At 43.4% G+C, this 23,785-nt stretch overlaps 1 protein-coding gene and 1 long non-coding RNA gene across 5 annotated transcripts in view; one reads left to right on the top strand and one right to left on the bottom strand.

The window, feature by feature from the left end:
• KMT2A (lysine methyltransferase 2A) overlaps window positions 1-23,785 on the top strand; it is an 83,615-nt gene that overhangs the window by 40,729 nt on the left and 19,101 nt on the right. For 2 of the 4 annotated variants that reach the window (XM_049612130.1, XM_049612140.1), the window contains 20 exons: window positions 469-582; window positions 4,635-4,781; window positions 5,438-5,533; window positions 5,771-5,891; window positions 6,939-7,052; window positions 7,517-7,701; window positions 8,880-9,053; window positions 9,963-10,073; window positions 10,381-10,454; window positions 11,082-11,275; window positions 11,598-11,704; window positions 12,543-12,680; window positions 13,748-13,906; window positions 14,161-14,278; window positions 14,401-14,479; window positions 15,520-15,680; window positions 16,251-16,433; window positions 16,653-20,898; window positions 21,635-21,715; window positions 22,781-22,839. In XM_049612130.1, coding sequence (XP_049468087.1) covers window positions 469-582; window positions 4,635-4,781; window positions 5,438-5,533; window positions 5,771-5,891; window positions 6,939-7,052; window positions 7,517-7,701; window positions 8,880-9,053; window positions 9,963-10,073; window positions 10,381-10,454; window positions 11,082-11,275; window positions 11,598-11,704; window positions 12,543-12,680; window positions 13,748-13,906; window positions 14,161-14,278; window positions 14,401-14,479; window positions 15,520-15,680; window positions 16,251-16,433; window positions 16,653-20,898; window positions 21,635-21,715; window positions 22,781-22,839 — 6,661 coding nt within the window. Of the gene's footprint in view, window positions 1-468; window positions 583-4,634; window positions 4,782-5,437; window positions 5,534-5,770; window positions 5,892-6,938; window positions 7,062-7,516; window positions 7,702-8,879; window positions 9,054-9,962; window positions 10,074-10,380; window positions 10,455-11,081; window positions 11,276-11,597; window positions 11,705-12,542; window positions 12,681-13,747; window positions 13,907-14,160; window positions 14,279-14,400; window positions 14,480-15,519; window positions 15,681-16,250; window positions 16,434-16,652; window positions 20,899-21,634; window positions 21,716-22,780; window positions 22,840-23,785 lie in introns of all 4 variants that reach the window. The other 2 variants (XM_049612126.1, XM_049612139.1) reach the window with 1 other exon arrangement.
• LOC125909355 (uncharacterized) lies at window positions 1,648-20,226 on the bottom strand. Its single transcript, XR_007453663.1, has 3 exons — window positions 20,140-20,226; window positions 13,421-13,489; window positions 1,648-2,021 (listed from the first exon to the last, which is right to left on the bottom strand). It is a non-coding gene; the product is annotated as an uncharacterized LOC125909355 (long non-coding RNA).

Below are 23,785 nucleotides of genomic sequence, written 5' to 3'. Positions count from 1 at the left end.
CAAAACAATGTTAACCCAAGGTATTGAAAGAAAGGCAACTCGACACCAAGTCAGGGAGTAAGAACTACCATCAGAAGGTGGGTTCAGGGGTGAGAGACACCACTGTTTGTGGGCTGGCTAAAGAACACAGGCATTGACGCACTCCTGACCATCGTGAGCAATAAAAGTGCATTTGGATGAGAACAGTGTCTGAGGAAAAGAATTCATTCACATAGGAATTATCGAACCACGATGATGGCTTGAATCAGCAAAACTTTAAGGAAAAGTCAGTCCCAGGGTATCTTTTAACAGTGTGTGTGTCTGAGATTCTAATTTTGTAAAGCAGCAGTTCTTTTCAAACCCACTGAAGTGAAGTATTCTGGACACTATGGTGTCACTCTGGTTCTAGGCTTTCCATCCTCACTTTCGTTCCAAAGCGGTGTCATTGTAACACTTTCATAAATGACCTGTGTCTCTCTCTCTCTGCAGGAGGATTGTGAAGCAGAAAATGTATGGGAGATGGGAGGCTTAGGAATCCTGACCTCTGTTCCTATAACCCCCAGAGTGGTTTGCTTTCTCTGTGCCAGTAGTGGGCATGTAGAGGTAAGAAATCCTGCTTCTTGGTACCCCAGAAAGTTGAATGGTAGATTATTTTGCTGTAATGAAAGAATCATTTATTCTGTTTCGTTGGCGTGTACCAGGTGCTGCCCCCTCTTTAATTTTATTTAATTTTTAAAGTAATCTCCCTGCCCAACGTGGGGCTCAAACTCACAACCCCGAGATCAAGAGTCGCATGCTCCACAGGAGGCCTCTAGGTGCCCTGGTATCTCCTCTTGAAACCAGCCACCGAAGTATTTTTGAAGATTTTGTAGAGGTTTTAGGAAGGAATCTGCCTCTTAGTAGAGTAGCAAAAGTATTGAGTGTGAAAAGTTGAATGGTCTCATCTCTTAAATTCACTCTTTTTATTAGAGTTCTGATATTTCTGCTACATGTCCAAACATGGAAAAACTGTTACAGTGCTCTTCTAGAGAAAGATATGGCTATCTTATATTGAATATCAAAAACCCCTTGTCTATAAAGAGCTCTTGGCAATTAATAAGAAAAAGGAACAACACCCACTAAAAGAAAAGGCTAAGGGCAGAAATATGTAATTCACAAAATGAGAAATAAACATGGTGGGAGGTGTCCTAGAGCCTTCTGATGAACAAAAATTGGACATTAAGCATTAAAAAGATCATGTGGGAAGGGACACCTGATTGCCTCAGTTGGTGGAACATGTGACTCTTGAGCTTGTGTTGGGTGTTAGCCCCAGGTTGGGTATAGAGATTACTTAAAAATAAAATCTTAAAAAAAAAATCACGTGGGAAAAAAAGATTTGGAAATAGGGACTTTCCGCTGGTGGAAATCTAAATGTTACAGTCTTTCTTTCTGAGCTGATTGTTCGGAAATACGTATTTATCTTTAAAATGAGCATACTGTCTAACCCAACAATTGTCCTCCAGGCATTTATCTTAAGGCTATAATTAGATCAGCAAATAGGTATATGTGTACATACATATGTGCGTGTACAATACATACACGTGTATATAAACATACATGTACATAATATATACATGTATACGTACATGTATATAATAAACCTTTCTCTATATATGTAATAAATACAAGACTTTATTTCAGTACTCTTTAGAGTGATCAAAAATAGGAAACAGCCGAAAGTTTGTCAGTAAAGAGCGGGGGCTTGCTTAAAATAATCATAGGACATGCATATAAGGGCAAGTATGAAGTCCTACATAATAATACAGATTGATATAGACATGGAAAGGTGTCCTTGACACGTCACTGAGTTAAAATAGCAGGTTACAAAGTAGTATGTAAAGCGTGATCCCATTTTGGTTTGGACATTGTTTTAAAAATATATTCAGAAAGAGTTGTGGAAAGATTTACATCAAAATCTTAAAAGTGTGGTTGGGTTATGGTTGACTTGTTTTCTCTTTATTTTTCTTTATCCTTTTGAATCTTTTGCAGTGAATATCTGCCACCTTTACAGTAAGAGAGAAAAAAAAGCACAATTTAAATAGAGAGCAGAAGTTTGTCATTCATACAATCCTCAATTCCAGAATGCCTCCTTCGCTTATTACTTTATCACATATGTATTTTAGTATCATAACGAAATTCCAAACCCAGATTGTAATGTGGATATTGAGCAGTCCGTGAGACTCATTCACTAGCTAAGAGATTCAGCCCTGCCCACTTGCTATGTTAAATTATACATTAGCAAAATTATACATTATTGTCTGGTGTTCATTCATTAAGCAAATCTATTAGTGCCTATCGTGAACTATAATATTGTTCTAAGTGGTGGGGTTGCTTTAGATACCATTGAGATTAAGAATATTCAGTGTAGGGGCGCCTGGGTGGCTCAGTCAGTTAAGTGTCTGACTTTGGCTCAGGTCATGATCTCACAGCTCATGGGTTCGAGCTCCACGTCAGGCTCTGTGCTGACAGCTCAGAGCCTGGAGCCTTCTTTAGATTCTGTGTCTCCATCTCTCTCTGCCCTTCCTCCGTCCTTCTCTCTCTCTCAAAAATAAAAAAAAAAACATTAAAACATTAAAAAAAAAAAAGAGTATTCAGTCTATAATTGATTCTCCGCCTTTTGGCTAAGAGCAAGTGAAGAATATTCGGTCTATAACATCAAGGGTCCGCTGTATCTCTTGTATGTAATCTTTATACTTTGCATCCATACATATGCTATCCACATGAATAACTTGTAGCACCAGTCCTTCAACTTCTATGATAAAACGATTTTTTTCAGACTATAATTGCTTTAATTTAAATTGTGTAGTTATGCACAGCAATCCCACAGGATTCCTAAAAACTGAATTAGAAAAGGAATAGCCCACTGCCTGCATTGCACTCCTAAAACATAACCAGTGCCTAATGAATTCTGGCATTTGAATTTTAAAAATCTTTTTATGGTGATGTTATTTCAGGTTTGCAGAAAAGTTAGAGTACAAAGAATTCCCATATATCCTTCACCCAGATTTCCCAAATGTTAATTGTTTAAGTTTATTTATTTTGAGAAAGAGAGAGAGCCAGCAGGGGAAGGGCAGAGAGAGAGAGAGGGAGAGAATCCAAAGCAGGCTCCGCACCGCCAACATAGAGCTAGACGTGGGGCTCAAACTCACCAACTGCCAGATCATGACCTAAGCCGAAACCAAGAGTTGGAAACTTAACTGACTGAGCCACCCAGGTGCCCCTCAAATGTCAATATTTTTATTTGCTTTATCCTTTTCTCTTTGTGTGTCCGTATTTTACAAAGTGAGAAGTTAAATATGTGTACACATTTTATATGCAAACACATTTTTTTCTGAAACTTTGGGAGTAAGTTGCAGACGTGTCCTTTTACGTCTGAATATTTGGTGTGTATTTCCTAAAACCAAGGACATTCTCATGTAATCACAGTATAGTTATCAAAATCAGGAAATTAACACTGGCATATTACTGTTAACCTAATCTATAGACCTCATTTAGACTTGACCAGTTGCCCCAATAATTCTGTTATGGCAAAATAAAATTCTTTTTTTTTTTTTTTTAAGTTTATTTATTTATTTTGAGGCAGGGGGGAGCACAAGCGGGGAGGGGCAAAGAGAATCCCAAGCAGACTCCACTCTGTCAGCATCAGGCCCCATGTAGGGCCTGAACTCATGAACCGTGAGATCATGACGTGAGCCGAAATCAAGAGCTGGATGCTTAACCAACTGAGCCATGCAGGTGCCCCAGCAAAATAAAATTCTTACTCAAAATTTTTAAAAATGCCCATATGAAAATATCATTTTAAAATTACAGATGGAAAGGATAAACCAGAGCTTACAACTGTCTTTAGTGTATTGTCGGAAACCTTTAAAACCTTCCCAGGGTACCTGGGTGGCTCTGTCAGTTCAGTGTCTGACTCTTCCTTTTGACTCAGGTCATGATGTCACAGTTCATGGGTTCAAGTCCTGGTTCATGGGTTCGAGCCCTGCGTTGGGCTCTGCACTGACCGCACAGATCCTGCTTGGAATTCTCTTTCTGCCTCTCCCCTGCAAACACACAAAACCTCCCCATTTCCCCCTTCCCATAGCTCTTGTAGCTTGCTTATGGCACTTAGCCACATTCTGTTAAATCTGGGAATGTATTTATTATATATTAAAAAATACATATCTATATAGTTACTTTAAAAATATTTTTTATGTTTATTTATTTTTGAGACAGAGAGACAGACCATGAGTGGGGGAGGGGCAGAGAGAAAGGGAGACCCAGAATCTGAAGCAGGGTCGAGGTTCCATGCTGTCAGCACAGAGCCCGAGGCAGAGCTCGAACTTAACCAGCCGCGAGATCATGACCTGAGCCAAAGTCGGACACTTAACTGACCAAGCCACCCAGGCGCCCCTGTATAGTTATTTTTTTTAATTCTACTGTTATTACTTTAGTCCCCTGAATCACCTGCAATGCCTAATATTGGACTTTTTTTTTTTTTTTTTTACATAATCATTGCTGAATGATTATATGTTGAATAAAACATGTTGGGCTCCTGTAGCCTGAAGTATATAGATAGGATTTGGTTGCTATTTCTTCATGTTATTTGACAACTTCTATGTTCCCATCTACCCTAGTTTGTGTATTGCCAAGTCTGTTGTGAGCCCTTCCACAAGTTTTGTTTAGAGGAGAACGAGCGCCCTCTGGAGGACCAGCTGGAGAATTGGTGTTGTCGTCGCTGCAAGTTCTGTCACGTCTGTGGAAGGCAGCACCAGGCTACAAAGGTATAAAACGAAGTGATAGAACTCTTTAGAGGAGTATCCCCTCTCTCCGTCTCTGCCTTTTGTTTTTGGGTTTTGTACCTATATTTTTTCTTTGTTGGCTTAGTCTAGCGTGACTATTTAGGTATAATTCATTGCCTATTTTTGTGTTTTAATTTGGGGCATATAGGAGAAAACATTGTCATTAGGTAAAATCCCCCAAAGTAAATCAAATCTACCCGATAAGAACATTCATCACCGAGGACCTTTCGCAGGACCTAAATCCGCATGCTTTCACTGAGAATAAATAATTCGTGAGAAAATTTAAACTGTTGTCATGATGTGCTATACTTTACTTGCAGATAAATATGAAAGGGACACTGAGTCATAGGTGTTTCGAGTGAATTGATGTGATATCCACCTTTGCCTTTAAATTTTCTTTTTTATTACAAGTGACACACAATATTATGTTAGTTTTTGGCGTGCAGCTTAGTGATTCAGCACTTCTGTACATTACACAGTGCCCACCGTGAGAAGTGTCGTCGGCATCTGCCAACTCACGACACCGTTACAGTCCTAGTGACTATATTCTCTGCACTGCACTTTCCGCGTCTGTGACCTACTCACTTTATACCTGGAAGTTGGTAGCTATTCATCCTCTGCCTTTATATTTCCTACAGCAGCTGCTGGAGTGTAATAAGTGCCGAAACAGCTATCACCCTGAGTGCCTGGGACCAAACTACCCCACCAAACCCACAAAGAAAAAGAAAGTTTGGGTGAGTGCACACATCGTGCTGTTTCAGAGAGAACTGGCATGGAGCTCTGGGGCTCGTGCACCTTGTAACAGGGAGAGCCTTGCTCGAGGATGTCATTGTAACAATGTTTTGGTCTCGTTATTAAGGAAAGGCGTCCCAGGGAAGAAGTCCACTCTGGAAACTGATTGCATCCGAGATCTTTTTAAATGAGATGAGATACTAAAAGTGAATTCCTATTGAATTTCTTTTCTTTTCCAGATCTGCACCAAGTGTGTTCGCTGCAAGAGCTGTGGATCCACGACTCCAGGCAAAGGATGGGACGCACAGTGGTCTCATGATTTCTCACTGTGCCATGACTGTGCCAAACTCTTTGCTAAAGGTACATCAAAAAGGCCGGTTTTATCAACTCTCAGGGGTTATATATTTGGTTGCTCTGGAGGTGAACCGAACACTCCAGGGAAGTGAAGTAGAAAGTCTTGCGCATTTTGTCAAGGGTACCATTTAGAGCATTTACTAAGTTCCTGGCCTTGTTCTTTTCTTTACGCGAAGTATCACAGCAACTAGAAATATTTTGTTAGCTTATATGGGAAGAATTAAGGGGACTTGTTGTAATAACTAACCACAAAGAAAGGCTCTAAGCCATTATTTCCAAAAGTAAGGTACATAGACGTTTCATTGTTTCAGAAGTGATTTTAGGTGGTATTGAGTCAAACATTTTATTTTCATAGATATGCTAGAAAAAAATTAATAACTAATACGTTAAACTCGTTTTGCTGATTTAGGATAATAATGATACAAAGTTTACTATTGGAAGTTATACTAATATAAGCAAGTTACTAATATAAGCAAATCAATGTTAAGTCTGTTAAGAATGATAGAGGATATTATGGATAAAACAAATTGACGAAGGTTGTATGTTGTGCTGAACTTTTCGAAGTGCTGCTCTAAGCTCTAACTTAAATCACTAGGAATAAGGAGGTGTAAATTAACTGTGTTATTTTACACCCATATCCTCACCTTTTTTAAAAAATATAGACATTTCTTTGGGATGTTCAAGAGAGAAAATTCTCTCTTTCATTCTTTTTTTATTGTGTCGTCTGTAGACTCTACCCCACGACCTTTAAAAATGAGTCTAAGTAAGGGTGCCTGGCTGGCTCAGTCCATAGAGCATGTGACTCTCGATCTCAGGGTCGTGAGTTCAAGCTCCACGTTAGATGTGGAGGCTACTCCAAAAGAAAAGGAGTCTAAATGGAATTAGTGGTATGTTCTAAGAGCTCAGAATAATCTTGACGCCGCACAGATGTGTGAGCATCCCATCGGAGATCTATGCTGGCGTTGTTAAGAAGTTCCGGCACATAGAAGCCCCAGCCTCAGAGGTGCCGGCACGGGGCCCAGAGCCCCGCTGAACCGCATGCTTTGCTCACAGGGAACTTCTGCCCTCTGTGTGACAAGTGCTATGACGACGACGACTACGAGAGCAAGATGATGCAGTGTGGGAAGTGCGACCGCTGGGTCCACTCCAAATGTGAGAATCTTTCAGGTACAGAAGGTTGGAGTCTTTTTTTTTTTATTACAGTTTTCTTCTTTCTTGGTACATTTACAGCCCCCAGAGTAATCTGTAAACGTAACATGACGGCCATGCTGTTACTTAGAGTCGTTTTAAATTTCCCTTCTTGGTCTCTAGAATAACTTGAATAACTTCGGTCTCTAACACTGTCGTGTTAAGTTGTGCTCGTTTATCGGGAACATAAACATTTACAATATTCATTTGCTAGCTCTTGGTGGGCCCCGTAACCGGTCGATCCTCCAGTAACCAAATCCTGGGTTAGTGTTGCTGGTGTCCCTTTGGAGCTCAGTATGTGGGGATCAGTTCCTCGGGGACGTTAGAGTCTTGCTACTGTTCCTAACCTACAACTTTGTATTAAACTCAGTGGAGTAATGTCCTCTTCTCCCTGTCTGCCACCCTTCAGAGCACCTCAGCATCGTAGGTTTTTGTTTTTCCAGATGAGATGTATGAGATTCTATCTAATCTGCCAGAAAGCGTGGCCTATACTTGTGTGAACTGTACTGAGCGGCACCCTGCAGAGTGGCGACTGGCCCTTGAGAAAGAGCTACAGATCTCTCTGAAGCAAGTCCTGACAGCTTTGCTGAACTCTCGGACCACCAGCCACTTGCTCCGCTACCGACAGGTAGGCCCGAGTCTCATGTCGGTTCCTAAGAGTTTGTTCTGAAGTGGGTTTTCTCCGGTGATGGACTGTTGGTTTTATTTTGCGTCATTCTTCGTTCAGTTTTGTAGAGTCACTTGTTGTGGCTTTCAACCATTAAGAAAATCTTCAGGGCCGGGGTGCCTGGGTGGCTCGGTCAGCTTCAGCTCAGGTCGTGATCTGGTTCAAACCCCGCGTCAGAGTCTGTGCTGACAGCTCAGAGCCTGGAGCCTGCTTCGGATTCTGTGTTTCCTCTCCCTTTCTCTCTGCCCCTCCCCACTCCTGTTCTGTCTCTCTCTCTCTCTCTCAAAAATGAATAAACATTAGGAAAAAAAAAGTTTGTTTTTTTTTTTTTTTTAAAGAAAATCTTTAGAGCCCAGAGTAAGATCTTGTCTAGGGAACTTCTTTGCTGTTATGATAAGAAATTTGGACTTTCTACTCTGAAGGGTCTGAGAGGGACCAATGAAGAGCTTCACCCAAGAGTAACCTGATCAGAATTGCTTTTTTAGAGAAAAAGTGATTCTGACTAGAAGAGAGAGGAAGGATTGGTGAGGACTGAGGCTAGAAGCAGGGAGAGTGGTTGGGAGGCAGTTAGATCAATCTGGGGAAGAGAGAGATTGAGGGCCTGATCTAAGATGATAGTCATGTGGCTAGAGACCCTTTGCCTCTGGGAAATCCCTAGGCTCCTCGGGGCACAATTTGTAAATCACTACTTTTTGTCTATTTTAGTCGTGAACTATATACACCTGTAGAGTAGTCATTAGAAACTCAAGGTAAAATGCTGAAAGAACCGCACGGATAACTTGAACTCAGATAGGCTGTTGCTTTGTCTCTTGATAGAACTCCACATTTTGGATAGGAACATTTGCAATCTCTGTCCTCCTCAGAAGGGACTGGAGGGTGTCTGTGTTTTCATACGAGGTTTGGAAGTTATCAGGCAAAGCTTCTAAGTTCAAAGTCACAGACTTGCATGGTCAAAGTCTTAGAGAACTGGCTCGTTCCGATTACTTTTTCTGTTATTTAAGAAATCTCTGATTATTTTCACGTTCTTTAGGTTTAATAATAGGAATCCTTCCGTGCTATCTTTATTAATTTTAATAGAATTTACACGGGTGCCTCATTTTCAGTGTCAGGTAAAAGAAACCTGTCTTTCCTGGCAACAGGCCGCCAAGCCACCAGACTTAAATCCTGAGACGGAGGAGAGCATACCTTCCCGCAGCTCCCCGGAAGGGCCTGACCCGCCGGTGCTTACCGAGGTCAGCAAACAGGAGGAGCAGCAGCCTTTAGATCTGGAAGGAGTGAAGAGGAAAATGGACCAAGGGAGTTACACATCCGTGGTACGTCTCTCCAACGAACTACCAACATTCCAAGTGCCATTTTAGCTTCTTTGGGTCTTTTGGGGGATGAGGCTTGGGAGTAAGCGTTAAAAGATGGTTTGTATTATATTTAGCAACGTCATGTGGATTTAAATACCTAAAAATATGTGAGCTCTCTTAGCTCTGTGTTTCAGAAGACAGGGAGGTAGTGTCTCAGAACGGTTCTCTGGTTTGGCTTTCATCTGAGTTCGCTGAAAATCATTTTTGCCTTAAAATTATTTTTATATTTAAACTTTGTGGGAACATGCTAACGTGAAGTTACTTGGTTTGCCCCTTTTGAAATCATGTCTGAATAACGTGTCTTTCAGTCTAGGATCTTTATTATAGACGGATGTCTTTTAAATGTATGGGTTTAAGGATGTATGGGGATGATTGTTATCTCATGGTCCATATTTGACATTTCATTTGTTGATGGGGCATCCAGCTGGCTCAGTCAGTGGAGCATTCGACTCTTATCTCCGAGGTTGTGAGTTCAAGCCCGACGTTGGATGTAGAGATTACTTAAAAAATTACAAAATTTAAAATAAAAAGAACGTATGGGAACATCTGTAATCTCATGGTCCACATTTGCTGTTCAGTTGTTTTATTCATTTTAATCTGAGTAAAAAATCATGGTCCTATTTGGGTAACTTGCCATGATAACAGCTAATTTATTTGCATACTTGCTTTATTAGCCTGGCTTCTCTTGGCTGCCGCAAGTTAATTGAGAACTGAATTCAAAAAGCCTCCACTAAAGACAAATTACACTGCATTAAAGTAGGGTGTCCATTTTCTGTTGGATTTCTGTGCCGGGTGATTTAGGAGGGAACAGGAAGTGGTTTTGAGATCACACTGCTTTTTGAATAATTAATACTTTGTTTTTGTATACAGTTGGAGTTCAGTGATGATATCGTGAAGATCATTCAAGCAGCCATTAATTCAGATGGAGGACAGCCAGAAATTAAAAAAGCCAACAGCATGGTCAAGTCCTTCTTTATTCGGGTGAATGATATTAATAGTTCATGTTTTTAATGCGCATCTATGGGTAATTACTCTGTGAGCAACACGGATTTGTTCTCTTCTCCGATTTGTTTTGCCACGTGTGCAAAACATCTTTTGGTTTAGTTAATTCCTCTGATTCTTTGGGAGGAAATTGGCGAGGTTGCCAGAGTGGATGGATCTTTCCCGTAGTGGCCTGAAATCATCCTCATATTGACAGGGAAGCTGGTGTGAAGTTGTTAGTTTTCGTGTGGTTTCCAAATGGATGTTCACATGCTTACATTTGTTTGTTTGTTTATTTTTCTGTTAGCAAATGGAACGTGTTTTTCCATGGTTCAGTGTCAAAAAGTCTAGGTTTTGGGAGCCAAATAAAGTATCGAGCAAGTAAGTAAACTTGGTATTCCTTTTTTTTCCTCCTCATCAGCTAGAAATTTGAGAGTTCTGACATTTCTAGATTAAGGTTTCTTTAGGCTAGGTCTTAATATTAACAATTAATCATTTGAAATGCCTTTTCGATGCTGCTTTAGAGATAATACTTAATGTTTATTATAGTCTGTTGCCCATTTTTTTTCTCTCTTTATATGTTATGTTTTCCGGAATTTGGCTTAACTTGTGGCAGAGGTACAATCCACGTGCTATATATGCAGCTCAGTATTTGGACTTGTGATAACCGGGTTCTGTTTTATTTGGTTCAAATGGTGCTCTCTCCTGCTCTTGAGTCTCCATATTTAACTTAAAAATTTTATTCTACTAAATCCTTTTGAGTCTTTGATAAAGTTATCATTTGTTTCTGGAAGTTTCACCAAGAGTCATGTATCGAGAATATATTTTTTTAAATAATAAAGTCCTGTATGTGTAGGCCGTTTTCACAATCTGTGGCTTGTTCTTACGTTCTGTGAATGGCTCGTGCATGGGGCTGTAACCTGATGATGCCAAGAATTTGATAATTTTGTGTAGTTCTAGGTGTGTCGTAGGAGGTCAATAAATACTTGTTGAATCAATTATTTTCAGCAGTGGGATGTTACCAAACGCAGTGCTTCCGCCTTCACTTGACCATAATTATGCTCAGTGGCAGGAGCGAGAGGAAAACAGCCACACTGAGCAGCCTCCTTTAATGAAGAAAATCATCCCGGCTCCCAAACCTAAAGGGCCCGGAGAACCAGACTCTCCAACACCACTCCATCCTCCTACACCACCAATTCTGAGTAAGGCACCAAATGAGCCATTATCCATTTCTCTCTAGATGCAAATGATCAACTTCGTGAATCTAAATTCAATACTAGAAAGAAATTTCGAGGTCATCCTCAAATGTAATACAATCATTGCTTTCGCTTAGCTTGGACCGATAACAAGAAATCGATAGAACCGCTGTAACACATGGCGAGATAACATGACTTTGAACACTTTTTGAAAGTGTTTATTTTATAAGCTGCAGGCTATTGAAGCCTAAGTGGGGTTTTTTTTTTTTCTTCCTGGAAATCAGACGTAGTGTTGCCGATTTTAACTGGTTGTCTTTTGGGTTCTAAGGTACTGATAGGAGTCGAGAAGATAGTCCAGAACTGAATCCACCCCCAGGCATCGAGGATAATAGACAATGTGCATTGTGTTTGATGTATGGTGATGACAGTGCTAATGTAAGTACCTTGGTGTAAGGGGTCTTACTTAGCAGATGCTCACATGAACTGTGTGTCCTTTGTGTCTAAATTTGATGACTGGGTGCCATTTATTTAACGAATGTTTGTCACCTGGCATGTGGCACTTGGGGTTTTTTCTTTTCTTTCATTTAAAAGATGATTTGCCTTCAGTTAACCTGCTGATGTCTCATAATTTCTACAGGAAATTCCTCAAAAAGATTTTATGAGAGTCCATAAAATATGTAAGTTGCATATTTAAAGGCTTGTGTTTAACATAGGATAGCAGAGTGGTTAAGATCCCCAGCCCTGGCAGGCTGCCTGGATTCATTTCTCTACTCTGCTGCCTACTTATTGACCTTGGCGAGGAGCTTAACCTCCCTGACTCTCAGTTTCATCTTTAAAATGAGGATAATGATAATACGTAACCACTGCGGGTTATAAGGATTAGAGGAAATAATGTTCATGAAGCTTTATTTAGTGCCTGGCCCACAGTAAGCTTACAATAAGAAAGGTTTTATAAGAAAGAAACGCACGCTAAGAGAACTGGCTTGGAAATACGGTTTTAAAGAAGTCAGTGTGCACTTTCATAAACTTAGCATGTACTGCTAATGTTTGTGTTCCCTATGTTTGTAAAATATTTCCAGTCCATGGAAGAGGTAATCTAGAAAGGTGAGAAGTAGAAACAGAAACATCGAAAAATGACTTTTGATCTTTGCGTGCATCCCCAAGTTAAAGAATTACTGTTGATGCTACCTTGACTGAGATAAAGCTAATACCAAGGAAAACCTTCTTTGGCATTATATTCTTTAAAGAAAAAAGAAATCTCTTGATTTCATAGGATGCTGGCCGTTTGCTATACATTGGCCAAAATGAGTGGACACATGTAAATTGCGCTTTGTGGTCAGCAGAAGTGTTTGAAGACGATGATGGATCACTAAAGAATGTGCACATGGCCGTGATCAGGGGCAAACAGCTGGTAAGACCTGTGTGAATGTTACAGAAAAGATCCTCTCTCTGTTTCCAGGTGTTTTCTCTTGGCTAAATGCTGCCTCACTGATGCTTTTCATAGTGCCTTCAGAATGGTTAGCCAGCAGCAAATAGTGGTGTAGACTATAGGCAGATTGCTATTCTGACCCCTGGAGGATGGTACAAAAGAAACAGAAAACAAAGTACTGTCTAGTTTGGGAGATAATTTGTGCAAGAAGGGTGTTACTTTATTAAGTGATTTAGACAAAATGACCTCAGAGGTCCCAGCTGAATCAACACCCTGTGGTTCCATAGGATAAACCCACATAGATACACACAGGAAGAGGGATGTGGAAAATGATCAGTAGAAGCTGAGAGTAGTCCGAAAAGGCCACGAAGGAGTAAAATTTTTAACAACTATATTTGGAAGGAGGGACGAAGATGAAGGATTGTCAGAAAGAAAGAAAGAAAGAAAGAAAGAAAGAAAGAAAGAAAGAAAAAGGGAGAGAGACAAGCAAACAAAAAGCACATGCAAAGAAAACATGTCAATTGCATGGAGAGGACGAAGTCTTCTGTGGGGAGGAGCCCAGGCTGTGACTGACAGAATAAGGTGCTGACATACAGGCTAGTTGAAGGAAGTCTTTGAATCAGATGATAAATTTAATCTGTTAATAAGCCTAGTAACTAGAGAACCCTTATGTTTCTGATTGGTATACTCTTTCCAGAACTGAATTCTTTTGGATATAGTACCTTTCTAACAAGATGATGTTTTTAGTATCAGTCTTCGAAATTTGGTCTTCTCTGAAGCAATCGTGCATCCTAGAAAAAAAAAACAAAACTGTTTGGTTTAAGTTCTAAATCAGATTGTGATATTTAATAGTTCTAGGGCCTAGGGGCAGTGGGAGAGAGAGGATTTGTAGAGGAGGATTTATGGCTCATATCATTTCTCTATAATTCAATTACCACTAAAAGAAATGAATTGTAGGAAATGCAGAATGGGGTAATTCTTTAGAGATGGAAAGTGGCTTAAAACATCTGAAAGTCTGACTTAGGCCTCTGTTCTCTCTGGATGGTTAGAGATGTGAATTCTGCCAAAAGCCAGGAGCCACTGTGGGTTGCTGCCTTACATCCTGCACCAGCAACTATCACTTCATGTGTTCTCGCGCCAAGAACTGTGTCTTTCTGGATGATAAGAAAGTATATTGCCAGCGACATCGGGATTTGATCAAAGGCGAGGTGAGAACTCCCGTTACTTTTCGAATTCTATAGGAGTTCAGGGAAAACAGGCTGAGGACAGCAAGATGGTAAGCTTTGTGTTACCTTCCAACTGTGTGTTCCTAGAATCACCTTCTCTTGCAAATACAGAAGTCCTCCTGTGAAACAGCAGGGTGATTTCGAGATCTGCTCTGTACTTTGCCCTCTGAGAGAATCGGTATCACGCATATAATGTATAAAGGGGCAGCCTATTAACAGCCGGATTTTCATTTTAGGTGGTTCCTGAGAATGGATTTGAAGTTTTTAGAAGAGTGTTTGTGGACTTTGAAGGAATCAGCTTGAGAAGGAAGTTTCTCAATGGCTTGGAACCAGAAAATATCCACATGATGATTGGTATGATATGGGCCTCCGTTGTTGGGGAAGGTTCCGTGTATCACTGGGGTACTTTCTGGTCTCTGGTTTAAAAGTGAGCCTTCTCATTATCTCCTCTAATTAGTTCTTCTTTCCTTGGTCAGGCTCCATGACAATTGACTGCTTAGGAATTCTGAATGATCTCTCTGACTGTGAAGATAAGCTTTTTCCTATTGGATATCAGTAAGTAGCACTGTAGAGAGAAGACCCCAACCCCCGCAGCTTGAGCACCCCGAACCAGGAGCAGGTCGTTGAATGGAGAGCCATACTTGTTAGCTACTTTTAACTGCTACTGCAAATTAACTCCGTTTTTTGCTGCTTCTTGTAGATTGGGACTAAAGTATCAGTTTATGTCCGCTAAATCCACGTATAGAAGGAAAGTACTATTGACATACTTTCAGAATCATTTCCAAACAAAACCTAAATAGAAAACGTGAGGTCAGTCTCTTAAGAGTTCCGTTTATCTGGATTCAGAAGTCCAGATTGTTGTAGTGGATCAGACAAACCCCTCATGCCTCTGTCCTCAGTCCAAAAATATAAACCCCCCCCCACAATAATAATCATATTCTCCAGTGAGAATTTATCATCTTTCCTATGTGAAGCAAATGTTTGAAACTTCTAGCAGGCTGACAGTGTAAATTTAAAATTCCTTTTCTAGCTCTCCCATTTTGGAGTCTCATTTTGCTATATATACTCACAATTTATTCTGCATTCCAATTCTGGCGGCACAGTCTATACTCTGCATTTAGCCGGCAGCCCTTTGTATAAACCAGGCTCCATCAGCATCCCGCAGATTGGAAGCAGTTACACTTCCCTTGTCTTGTGGGGCTTTTCTCCCAAAGGAAACACTTCAGGTTTGCTCTGTCCTCACTTTGTACACCCGGTGGGGCAGTAATCCCTTCCCGCAGGTCAAGAACTATTTCTTGTAGCAGTTAGTATTTTTCTTTCTCTGCATTTTAGGATCTTGTACTATTTTTGTCTCCTGCTTACGCTACAATAAAAAAAGATGTTATGCTATTTTCTGAGAGACTAGGAAAAACCAAGCATTTCAAAAAGCTTGGAACGGCCTAGCCAGGGGGATCTATAATAAGAATCCATGAAGTGAAGCTGAATTCTGTCAACCCAGGAGGCCAGGGAACCGAGGATGAGGAGAGGTTTGGGCACGTGTTCGTCTCCGCCTCTGTACTCTCGCTGGTGGTGATTTTGATGGATCTGTTTGCCAGGTGTTCCAGGGTGTACTGGAGTACCACGGATGCTCGCAAGCGCTGTGTGTACACGTGCAAGATAGTGGAGTGCCGTCCTCCGGTTGTAGAGCCAGATATCAACAGCACTGTGGAGCACGATGAAAACAGGACCATCGCTCATAGTCCCACGTCTTTTGCAGGTGAGACTTTCATCGAGATGGGACTTGAGTTTGATTTTTGGGAGTGCCATGATTGAAGGCAGAAAAACGTCATCCCTCTGGGAGGTGTCATTTGTTTCTATTTTTGATTTTTACCTTAATTGCTTACTTTTTATTGGTTTGTTTATTTTATTTTATTTTATTTTATTTTATTTCTTTTAAGATTTAATTTTTTTTTTTTTCAACGTTTATTTATTTTTGGGACAGAGAGAGACAGAGCATGAACGGGGGAGGGACAGAGAGAGAGGGAGACACAGAATCGGAAATAGGCTCCAGGCTCTGAGCCATCAGCCCAGAGCCTGACGCGGGGCTCGAACTCACGGACCGTGAGATCGTGACCTGGCTGAAGTCGGACGCTTAACCGACTGCGCCACCCAGGCGCCCCTTAAGATTTAATTTTTAAGTAACCTTATACACCCAACGTGGGGCTCGAACCCACAGTCCCGAGTTCAAGCGTGCATGCTCCTCCCACGGAGCCAGGCAGGCGCCCCCATTTGATGGATATTTTAATTGGACTTTTTTTTAGTAACGAGTGTTTCTTTCCTACCACAGAAATTTCATCTAAAGAAAGTCAGAGCACAGCTGAAATTATAAGTCCTCCCTCACCAGACCGACCTCATTCGCAAACCTCTGGTTCCTGTTTTTATCATGTCATCTCGAAGGTCCCTAGGATTCGGACACCTAGTTACTCTCCAACACAGAGATCCCCTGGCTGTCGGCCATTGCCTTCTGCAGGTAAAGGACCTACCTCGTTGACGAACTTGACCCGAAAAGGTTAGCGCAAAGATTAGCCTGTGGTTCTTGCAGGCGACTTTATCTCAGTGACTTTGGCTCGTTGAAAATCTTGATCGTTGCAGTTTTCAGTGAAAAGTCATTGCCGAGTCATTGAGAGCAGTGGCTACCGCACGTTTGTCCCTCTCTGTAATAGACTATTATTTTCTCTCTCTTGTTCAGGAAGTCCTACCCCAACCACTCATGAAATAGTCACAGTGGGTGACCCTTTACTCTCCTCTGGACTCCGAAGCATTGGCTCCAGGCGACACAGCACTTCTTCCCTGTCACCCCAGCGGTCTAAACTCCGGATAATGTCTCCAGTGAGAACCGGGAGTACTTACTCCAGGAATAGTGTTCCCTCAGTCTCCGCCATCGGGACTGCCACAGATCTTGAGTCAAGTGCCAAAGCAGTCGATCATGTCTTAGGACCGCTGAACTCAAACAGTAACTTAGGGCAAAACACTCCCACCTCTTCAAATTCGCAAAGGACAGTGGTTACTATGGGCACTAAAACCAGTCACTTGGACGGATCTTCATCTTCAGAAATGAAGCATTCCAGTGCTTCCGACGTGGCGTCCAAGAGCTCCTCTTTGAAGGGAGAGAAGGCCAAAGTGCCAGGTTCCAAGGGTTCAGAGGGATCTGCACATGCTGTGGCTTATCCTGGCATTCCCAAGCTGGCCCCGCAGCTTCATAACACAGCATCTGGAGAATTAAATGCTGGCAAGATCGGCACTTTTGCTGAACTCTCTTCGGTGCCATTTTCTTCTAAAGAGGCCCTCTCCTTCCCCCCACTCCATCTGAGAGGGCAAAGGAACGATCGAGACCAACACGCAGACTCTAACCAATCAGTAAACCCCTCTCCCGAGGAAGATGCGGAAGTCAAAACCTTGAAGCTATCTGGAGTGAGCAACAGGTCATCCATTGTCAATGAACATGTGGGATCTAGTTCCAGGGACAGGAGACAGAAAGGGAAAAAGTCTTGTAAAGAAACTTTCAAAGAAAAACATTCCAGTAAGTCTTTTTTGGAACCTGGTCAGGTGACCACCGGCGAGGAAGGAAACCTAAAGCCGGAGTTTGTTGATGAAGTTTTGACTCCAGAATTTATGGGGCAACGACCATGTAATAATGTTTCTTCTGATAAGATTGGAGACAAAGTCCTGTCTATTCCAGGAGTCCCCAAAGCTCCATCCATGCAAGTAGAAGGATCTGCCAAGGAATTACAGACACCCCGGAAACGCACGGTCAAAGTGACACTGACGCCTCTCAAAATGGAGAGTGAGGGCCAGTCCAAGAATACCCTGAAAGAAAGTAGTCCCGTTTCCCCTCTGCAAATAGAGTCGGCATCTCCAACAGAACCAGTTTCAGCCTCTGAAAGTCCAGGAGATGGTCCAGCGGCCCAGCCAAGCCCCAATAATACCTCATCCCAGGATTCTCAAAGTAACAATTATCAGAATCTTCCGGTTCAGGACAGAAACCTGATGCTTCCAGATGGTCCCAAACCTCAGGAGGATGGCTCTTTCAAGAGGAGATATCCCCGTCGCAGTGCCCGGGCCCGCTCTAACATGTTCTTCGGGCTCACCCCACTCTATGGGGTAAGATCCTACGGTGAAGAAGACATTCCATTCTACAGCAGCTCAACTGGGAAGAAACGAGGCAAGAGATCAGCTGAGGGACAGGTGGATGGGGCCGATGACCTAAGCACTTCTGATGAAGATGACTTATATTATTACAATTTCACTAGGACAGTGATTTCTTCAGGCGGAGAGGAACGGCTGGCATCCCATAATCTATTTCGGGAGGAAGAACAGTGTGACCTCCCGAAGATTTCTCAGCTGGATGGTGTCGATGACGGCACAGAGAGCGATACGAGCGTCACAGCCACAGCGAGGAAGAGCAGCCAGATTCCAAAGAGAAACGGCAAAGAAAACGGAACGGAGAACTTAAAGATGGAGCGGCCTGAAGACGCCGGCGAGAAAGAGCACGTCATTAAGAGTTCCGTGGGCCACAAAAATGAGCCAAAGATGGATAACTGCCACTCTGTGAGCAGAGTTAAAACACAGGGGCAGGATTCCTTGGAGGCTCAGCTCAGCTCATTGGAGTCAAGCCGCAGAGTCCACACGAGCACCCCGTCGGACAAGAACCTACTAGACACCTACAACACCGAGCTCCTGAAATCGGACTCGGATAACAACAACAGTGACGACTGTGGGAACATCCTGCCCTCGGACATCATGGACTTCGTCCTAAAGAATACCCCATCCATGCAGGCTTTGGGCGAGAGCCCAGAGTCCTCTTCGTCGGAACTCCTAAATCTCGGTGAAGGCTTGGGTCTCGACAGTAACCGGGAAAAGGACATGGGTCTTTTCGAAGTGTTTTCTCAGCAGCTGCCCACGACAGAACCTGTGGACAGTAGCGTCTCCTCCTCTATCTCAGCAGAGGAGCAGTTCGAGCTGCCCCTGGAGCTGCCGTCTGATCTGTCCGTCCTGACCACCCGGAGTCCCACGGTCCCCAGCCAGAATGCCGGTAGACTGGCTGTGATCTCCGACTCAGGAGAGAAGAGGGTGACCATCACGGAGAAGTCTGTGGCCTCCTCTGAAGGGGACTCGGCACTGCTGAGTCCCGGGGTAGATCCGACGCCCGAAGGCCACATGACTCCCGATCATTTTATCCAAGGACACATGGACGCGGACCACATCTCCAGCCCTCCTTGTGGTTCAGTGGAGCAGGGTCATGGCAACAATCAGGATTTAACTAGAAACAGTAGCACCCCCGGCCTTCAGGTACCTGTTTCCCCTACTGTTCCTATCCAGAACCAGAAATATGTGCCCAACTCTACCGAGAGTCCTGGCCCATCTCAGATTTCTAATGCAGCTGTCCAGACCACTCCACCCCACCTGAAACCAGCCACTGAGAAACTCATTGTTGTTAACCAGAACATGCAGCCACTTTATGTTCTCCAAACTCTTCCAAATGGAGTGACCCAAAAAATCCAATTGACCTCTTCTGTTAGTTCTACACCCAATGTGATGGAGACAAATACTTCAGTATTGGGGCCCATGGGAAGTGGTCTCACCCTAGCCACGGGACTAAATCCAAGCTTGCCAACTTCTCCATCTCTCTTCCCTCCTGCTAGCAAAGGATTGCTCCCCATGTCTCATCGCCAGCACTTACATTCCTTCCCCGCAGCTACTCAAAGTAGTTTCCCACCCAACATCAACAGCCCTCCTTCAGGCCTACTTATTGGGGTTCAGCCTCCTCCAGATCCCCAACTTTTGGTTTCAGAAGCCAGCCAGAGGACAGACCTCAGTACCACAGTAGCCACTCCATCCTCTGGACTCAAGAAAAGACCCATATCTCGTCTGCAGACCCGAAAGAATAAAAAACTCGCTCCCTCTAGCAACCCTTCAAACATTGCCCCTTCCGATGTGGTTTCTAACATGACACTGATTAACTTCACACCCTCCCAGCTGCCAAATCATCCCAATCTGCTAGATTTGGGCTCACTTAACACTTCATCTCACCGAACTGTCCCCAACATCATAAAAAGGTCTAAATCTGGCATCATGTATTTTGAACAGGCTCCGCTGTTACCGCAGAGTGTGGGAGGCACTGCCGCGGCGGCGGCGGCGGGCGCATCAACAATAAGCCAGGACACCGGCCACCTCACCGCGGGGCCTGTGTCTGGCTTGGCATCCGGCTCCTCCGTCTTGAACGTTGTATCCATGCAAACCGCAACAACCCCTACAAGTAGTGCGTCAGTTCCGGGACATGTCGCGTTAACCAACCCCAGGCTGCTCGGTACCCCGGATATTGGCTCAATAAGCAACCTTTTAATCAAAGCCAGTCAGCAGAGCCTGGGGATGCAGGACCAGCCTGTGGCTTTGCCACCAAGTTCAGGAATGTTTCCGCAACTGGGGACGTCCCAGGCTCCTCCTGCCGCGATGACAGCGGCATCTAGCATCTGCGTGCTCCCCTCTGCTCAGACCGCGGGCATAACGGCCGCCTCGCCTCCGGGGGAAGCGGAAGAACACTATCAGCTTCAGCACGTGAACCAGCTCCTTGCCAGCAAAACTGGGATTCTCCCTTCCCAGCGTGATCTTGATTCTGCTCCAGGGACCCAGGGAGCCAGCTTTCCCCAGACAGTAGATGCCCCCAACAGCGTGGGGCTGGAGCAGAACAAGGCTTTATCCTCAGCTATGCAAGCCAGCTCAGCCTCTCCTGGGGGCTCTCCGTCCTCTGGGCAGCAGTCAGCAAGCCCCTCCGTGCCGGGTCCCACCAAACCCAAACCAAAAATCAAACGGATTCAGCTGCCTTTGGACAAAGGGAATGGCAAGAAGCACAAAGTTTCCCATTCGCGGACCAGTTCTTCTGAAGCACACATTCCAGACCAGGAAGCCAGCGCGACATCCCTGACCTCAGTCGCAGGGTGAGAGATGCCAATATCAGCTCTGCTCGGTGGGCGGGATCTTGTGCTCGGGACTAGAGGCTGGGGCAGTGGCAGTCTTCTGGGAGGGACGTGTTGCATTGCTCGGGGGTGTTCTGGGTTGTGACTTTGATTTTTTTTTTATTTTTTATTTTTTTTCCCCTCACAGCAGTGATTTCTAGAGCAAAATTTAGTTCCATCCGTGGGCAGTTTGTCTCTGGGATAGAACCACATCTCTAATTACTCTTTGATTTAAAACAGTGCTGCTGTTTGCTCTTGGCGTTTGGTTTTCTGGGGGACGGGGGGGGGGGGGGGGGGGCTGGTGTTTGTGTTTTTGTTTTTGTTTTGCTGAGGCTTAGGATACTGAAGGACGATTATTCCCGTCCAGAGGACAAAGCCACCTGTTGTAGATCCTCATGAAGTCCCTTTTGAGAACACTAGCATGGGGTGTAACGCATGTAAAGTACACAAGTTTGACATATGTGTGCACCCGCGTAGCCACCATGCAGATCAAGATCTAGAACATTCCTAGAGTTCCAGAAGACTCCTTGTGCCTTCTCTTGGTCAGTACGCCCTCAAGATAACCACTGTCTAACCTGTATCACCACAGATTAGTTTTCTCAGCTCGTGAATGTTATCAGATCCATCGTGGTAGAGGCATTTCTTTAGACTGAGCTACGCATTTGGCACATGTTTCCTGGTGGTTTTTCTTGAAAAGATACAAATGGTTCCGTTCCAGGACTCCAGGAGCAGAGGCTGAGCAGCAGGGGACTGCTGATGTGGAACAGTCGTCCCAAAAGGAGTGTGGGCAGACCACAGGGTAAATATGCAGATCATTTCTCTAAGGTTAAGCCCTCAGTTCTGTCCACCTCATTTAAAAAAAATAGTTCTTCCTGATTTGTATTATTTTTGTTGCCAAAGTTTTTTTTTTTTTTAAGTTTGTTTGTTTATTTATCTATTTATCTATTGGGGTGGGGGAGGGGCAGAGAGAGACGGAGAGAGAATCCCAAGCAGGCTCCATGCTGTCAACACGGAGCCCAATGTGGGGCTCGATCCCGCAAACAACGTGATCGTGACCTGAGCCGAGATCAAGAGTGGGACGCTTAACCCAACTGAGCCACCCAGGCGCCCCTGTATATGCCTTTCTTACATAAAATGAATAATGCTATACATACTGTTCTGTACTTGGTTTTGTTTTGTTTTGTTATTTATTTAAACAGTCCCTTATCGGAGTACCTGGGTGACTCAGTGGGTTAAGCGTCCGACTCTGGATTTCGGCTCAAGTCATGATCTCATGGTCATGAGATTGAACCCTGAATTGGGCTCTGCTCTGACAGTGAAGAGCCTGGGCATTCGCTGTCTCCCTCTCTCTCTGCCCCACCCCTGCTTGCATTTTCTCTCTCTCAAAATAAATGAATTAATATAAAAAAATTAAAAAGATAAACCGCCCCTTATTGATATGCATTTGGGTTGTTTCCAAATGTTATTTAATTTAAGAAAAGGGAAACTGGTGGTGGTTTTCTGGCTCGGGCAGCTGGCTTTTATTTCTGGTTAAAGCAGTTAACTTAAGTGATTCCAGAACTGCTTTTTTTCGAATACTGAGGGTATGAGAAAAATTTAAGGATATAATGTACAAACTGCAAAAGCAGAAATTTAATGTCAATATTTGGGAAAGAGTCTCATAAGAGATAGTTTTATGTTATGTACCTTATAGTAGTGTGATGGTGTTTACTCAACAGGTAATACACAAATCATCCTGTGGTTCATTTCTAGCAGTTGTTTCATATAGCCCATACAACAATATGGCAGACTATGGACAGTTTTTATCTTTGAATTAAAGAGCTAGCTGATGTTACATCTCACATTTGGTTTTCCTTTCATTTAGGCAAGTTCTTCCTGAGATTCAGACAACACAGAATTCAGCAAATGAACAAGAAAGTACAGGTACGTGGGTAGGTAACAGGTTAGAATTCGAATTCCAAAGCCAAACGTGCTATAAAAATTGCCTACGTTATCTACTAGTTTTCTAAATTAAAAAATCTTAAGCTCCAAAGAAGTTCAGTGATTGGCAAGAGGTGTAGACTAAACCTCAGAGCGTCTGTCTCCTGGTCCAGTGCCCTTCTACTACATTTCTATGACCAGCTGTCAAGTGGTCTTCTGTTCTACTTGTTCTATAGCAGTGTGATTTTACTAGCCCGTGATTACCTGACTTCATCCCTCAGTGGTCACCGAAGAAAGCCGTATGTCTGGTCACAACCCCAGATGCATCTCCATAGCACTTTCCGTCATCTGTGCTAATGAATTGGGTCAGTAAAGAACCGGTCACTTCAAGATTAGTTAGATCTGGGTGTAAAGCTTTGCCCGTTTTCATCGAGGGAACTTCTCAAAAGACAGGCAGCTAGAGAAAATGCTCAAGTGTAACATGTGGGATGTGATCCCATTCTGCTGATTGGCTGATTTCTCAGGAGAACTGATACACCTCCTTCTGCAAGAAGGCGGGGGTGTGGGGGGGTTGGTGGCAGGCTTTGGAGCCATATGGGTTGAAATCTCATCTTATATGAACTTGGGCTACTTACTCTCTGCCTCGGGTTTCTTGCCTTTGAAGCGTACATTATAATAACACTTCCCTCACTGGATTGCTGTGAGGTTTCTCTGAGTTAATACACAGGAAGTTCCTAGAAGAGTGCCTCGATGCCTAGTGCTTCATTCATATCCATCATTATTAGTTTTTAGCTTTGACCCTACTGGGGGCAGTTGCTTATTGAAAAACTATCAAATTGGGGCACCTGGGTGGCGCAGTCGGTTAAGCGGCCGACTTCGGCTCAGGTCATGATCTCGCGGTCCATGAGTTCGAGCCCCGCATCGGGCTCTGTGCTGAACGCTCAGAGCC

This window comes from Panthera uncia, chromosome D1 (assembly GCF_023721935.1).
Source record: "Panthera uncia isolate 11264 chromosome D1, Puncia_PCG_1.0, whole genome shotgun sequence".
Lineage (NCBI taxonomy): Eukaryota > Metazoa > Chordata > Mammalia > Carnivora > Felidae > Panthera > Panthera uncia.
Note: the sequence above shows the minus strand (reverse complement) of the source record. Positions and strands in the feature narration are given on the sequence as shown.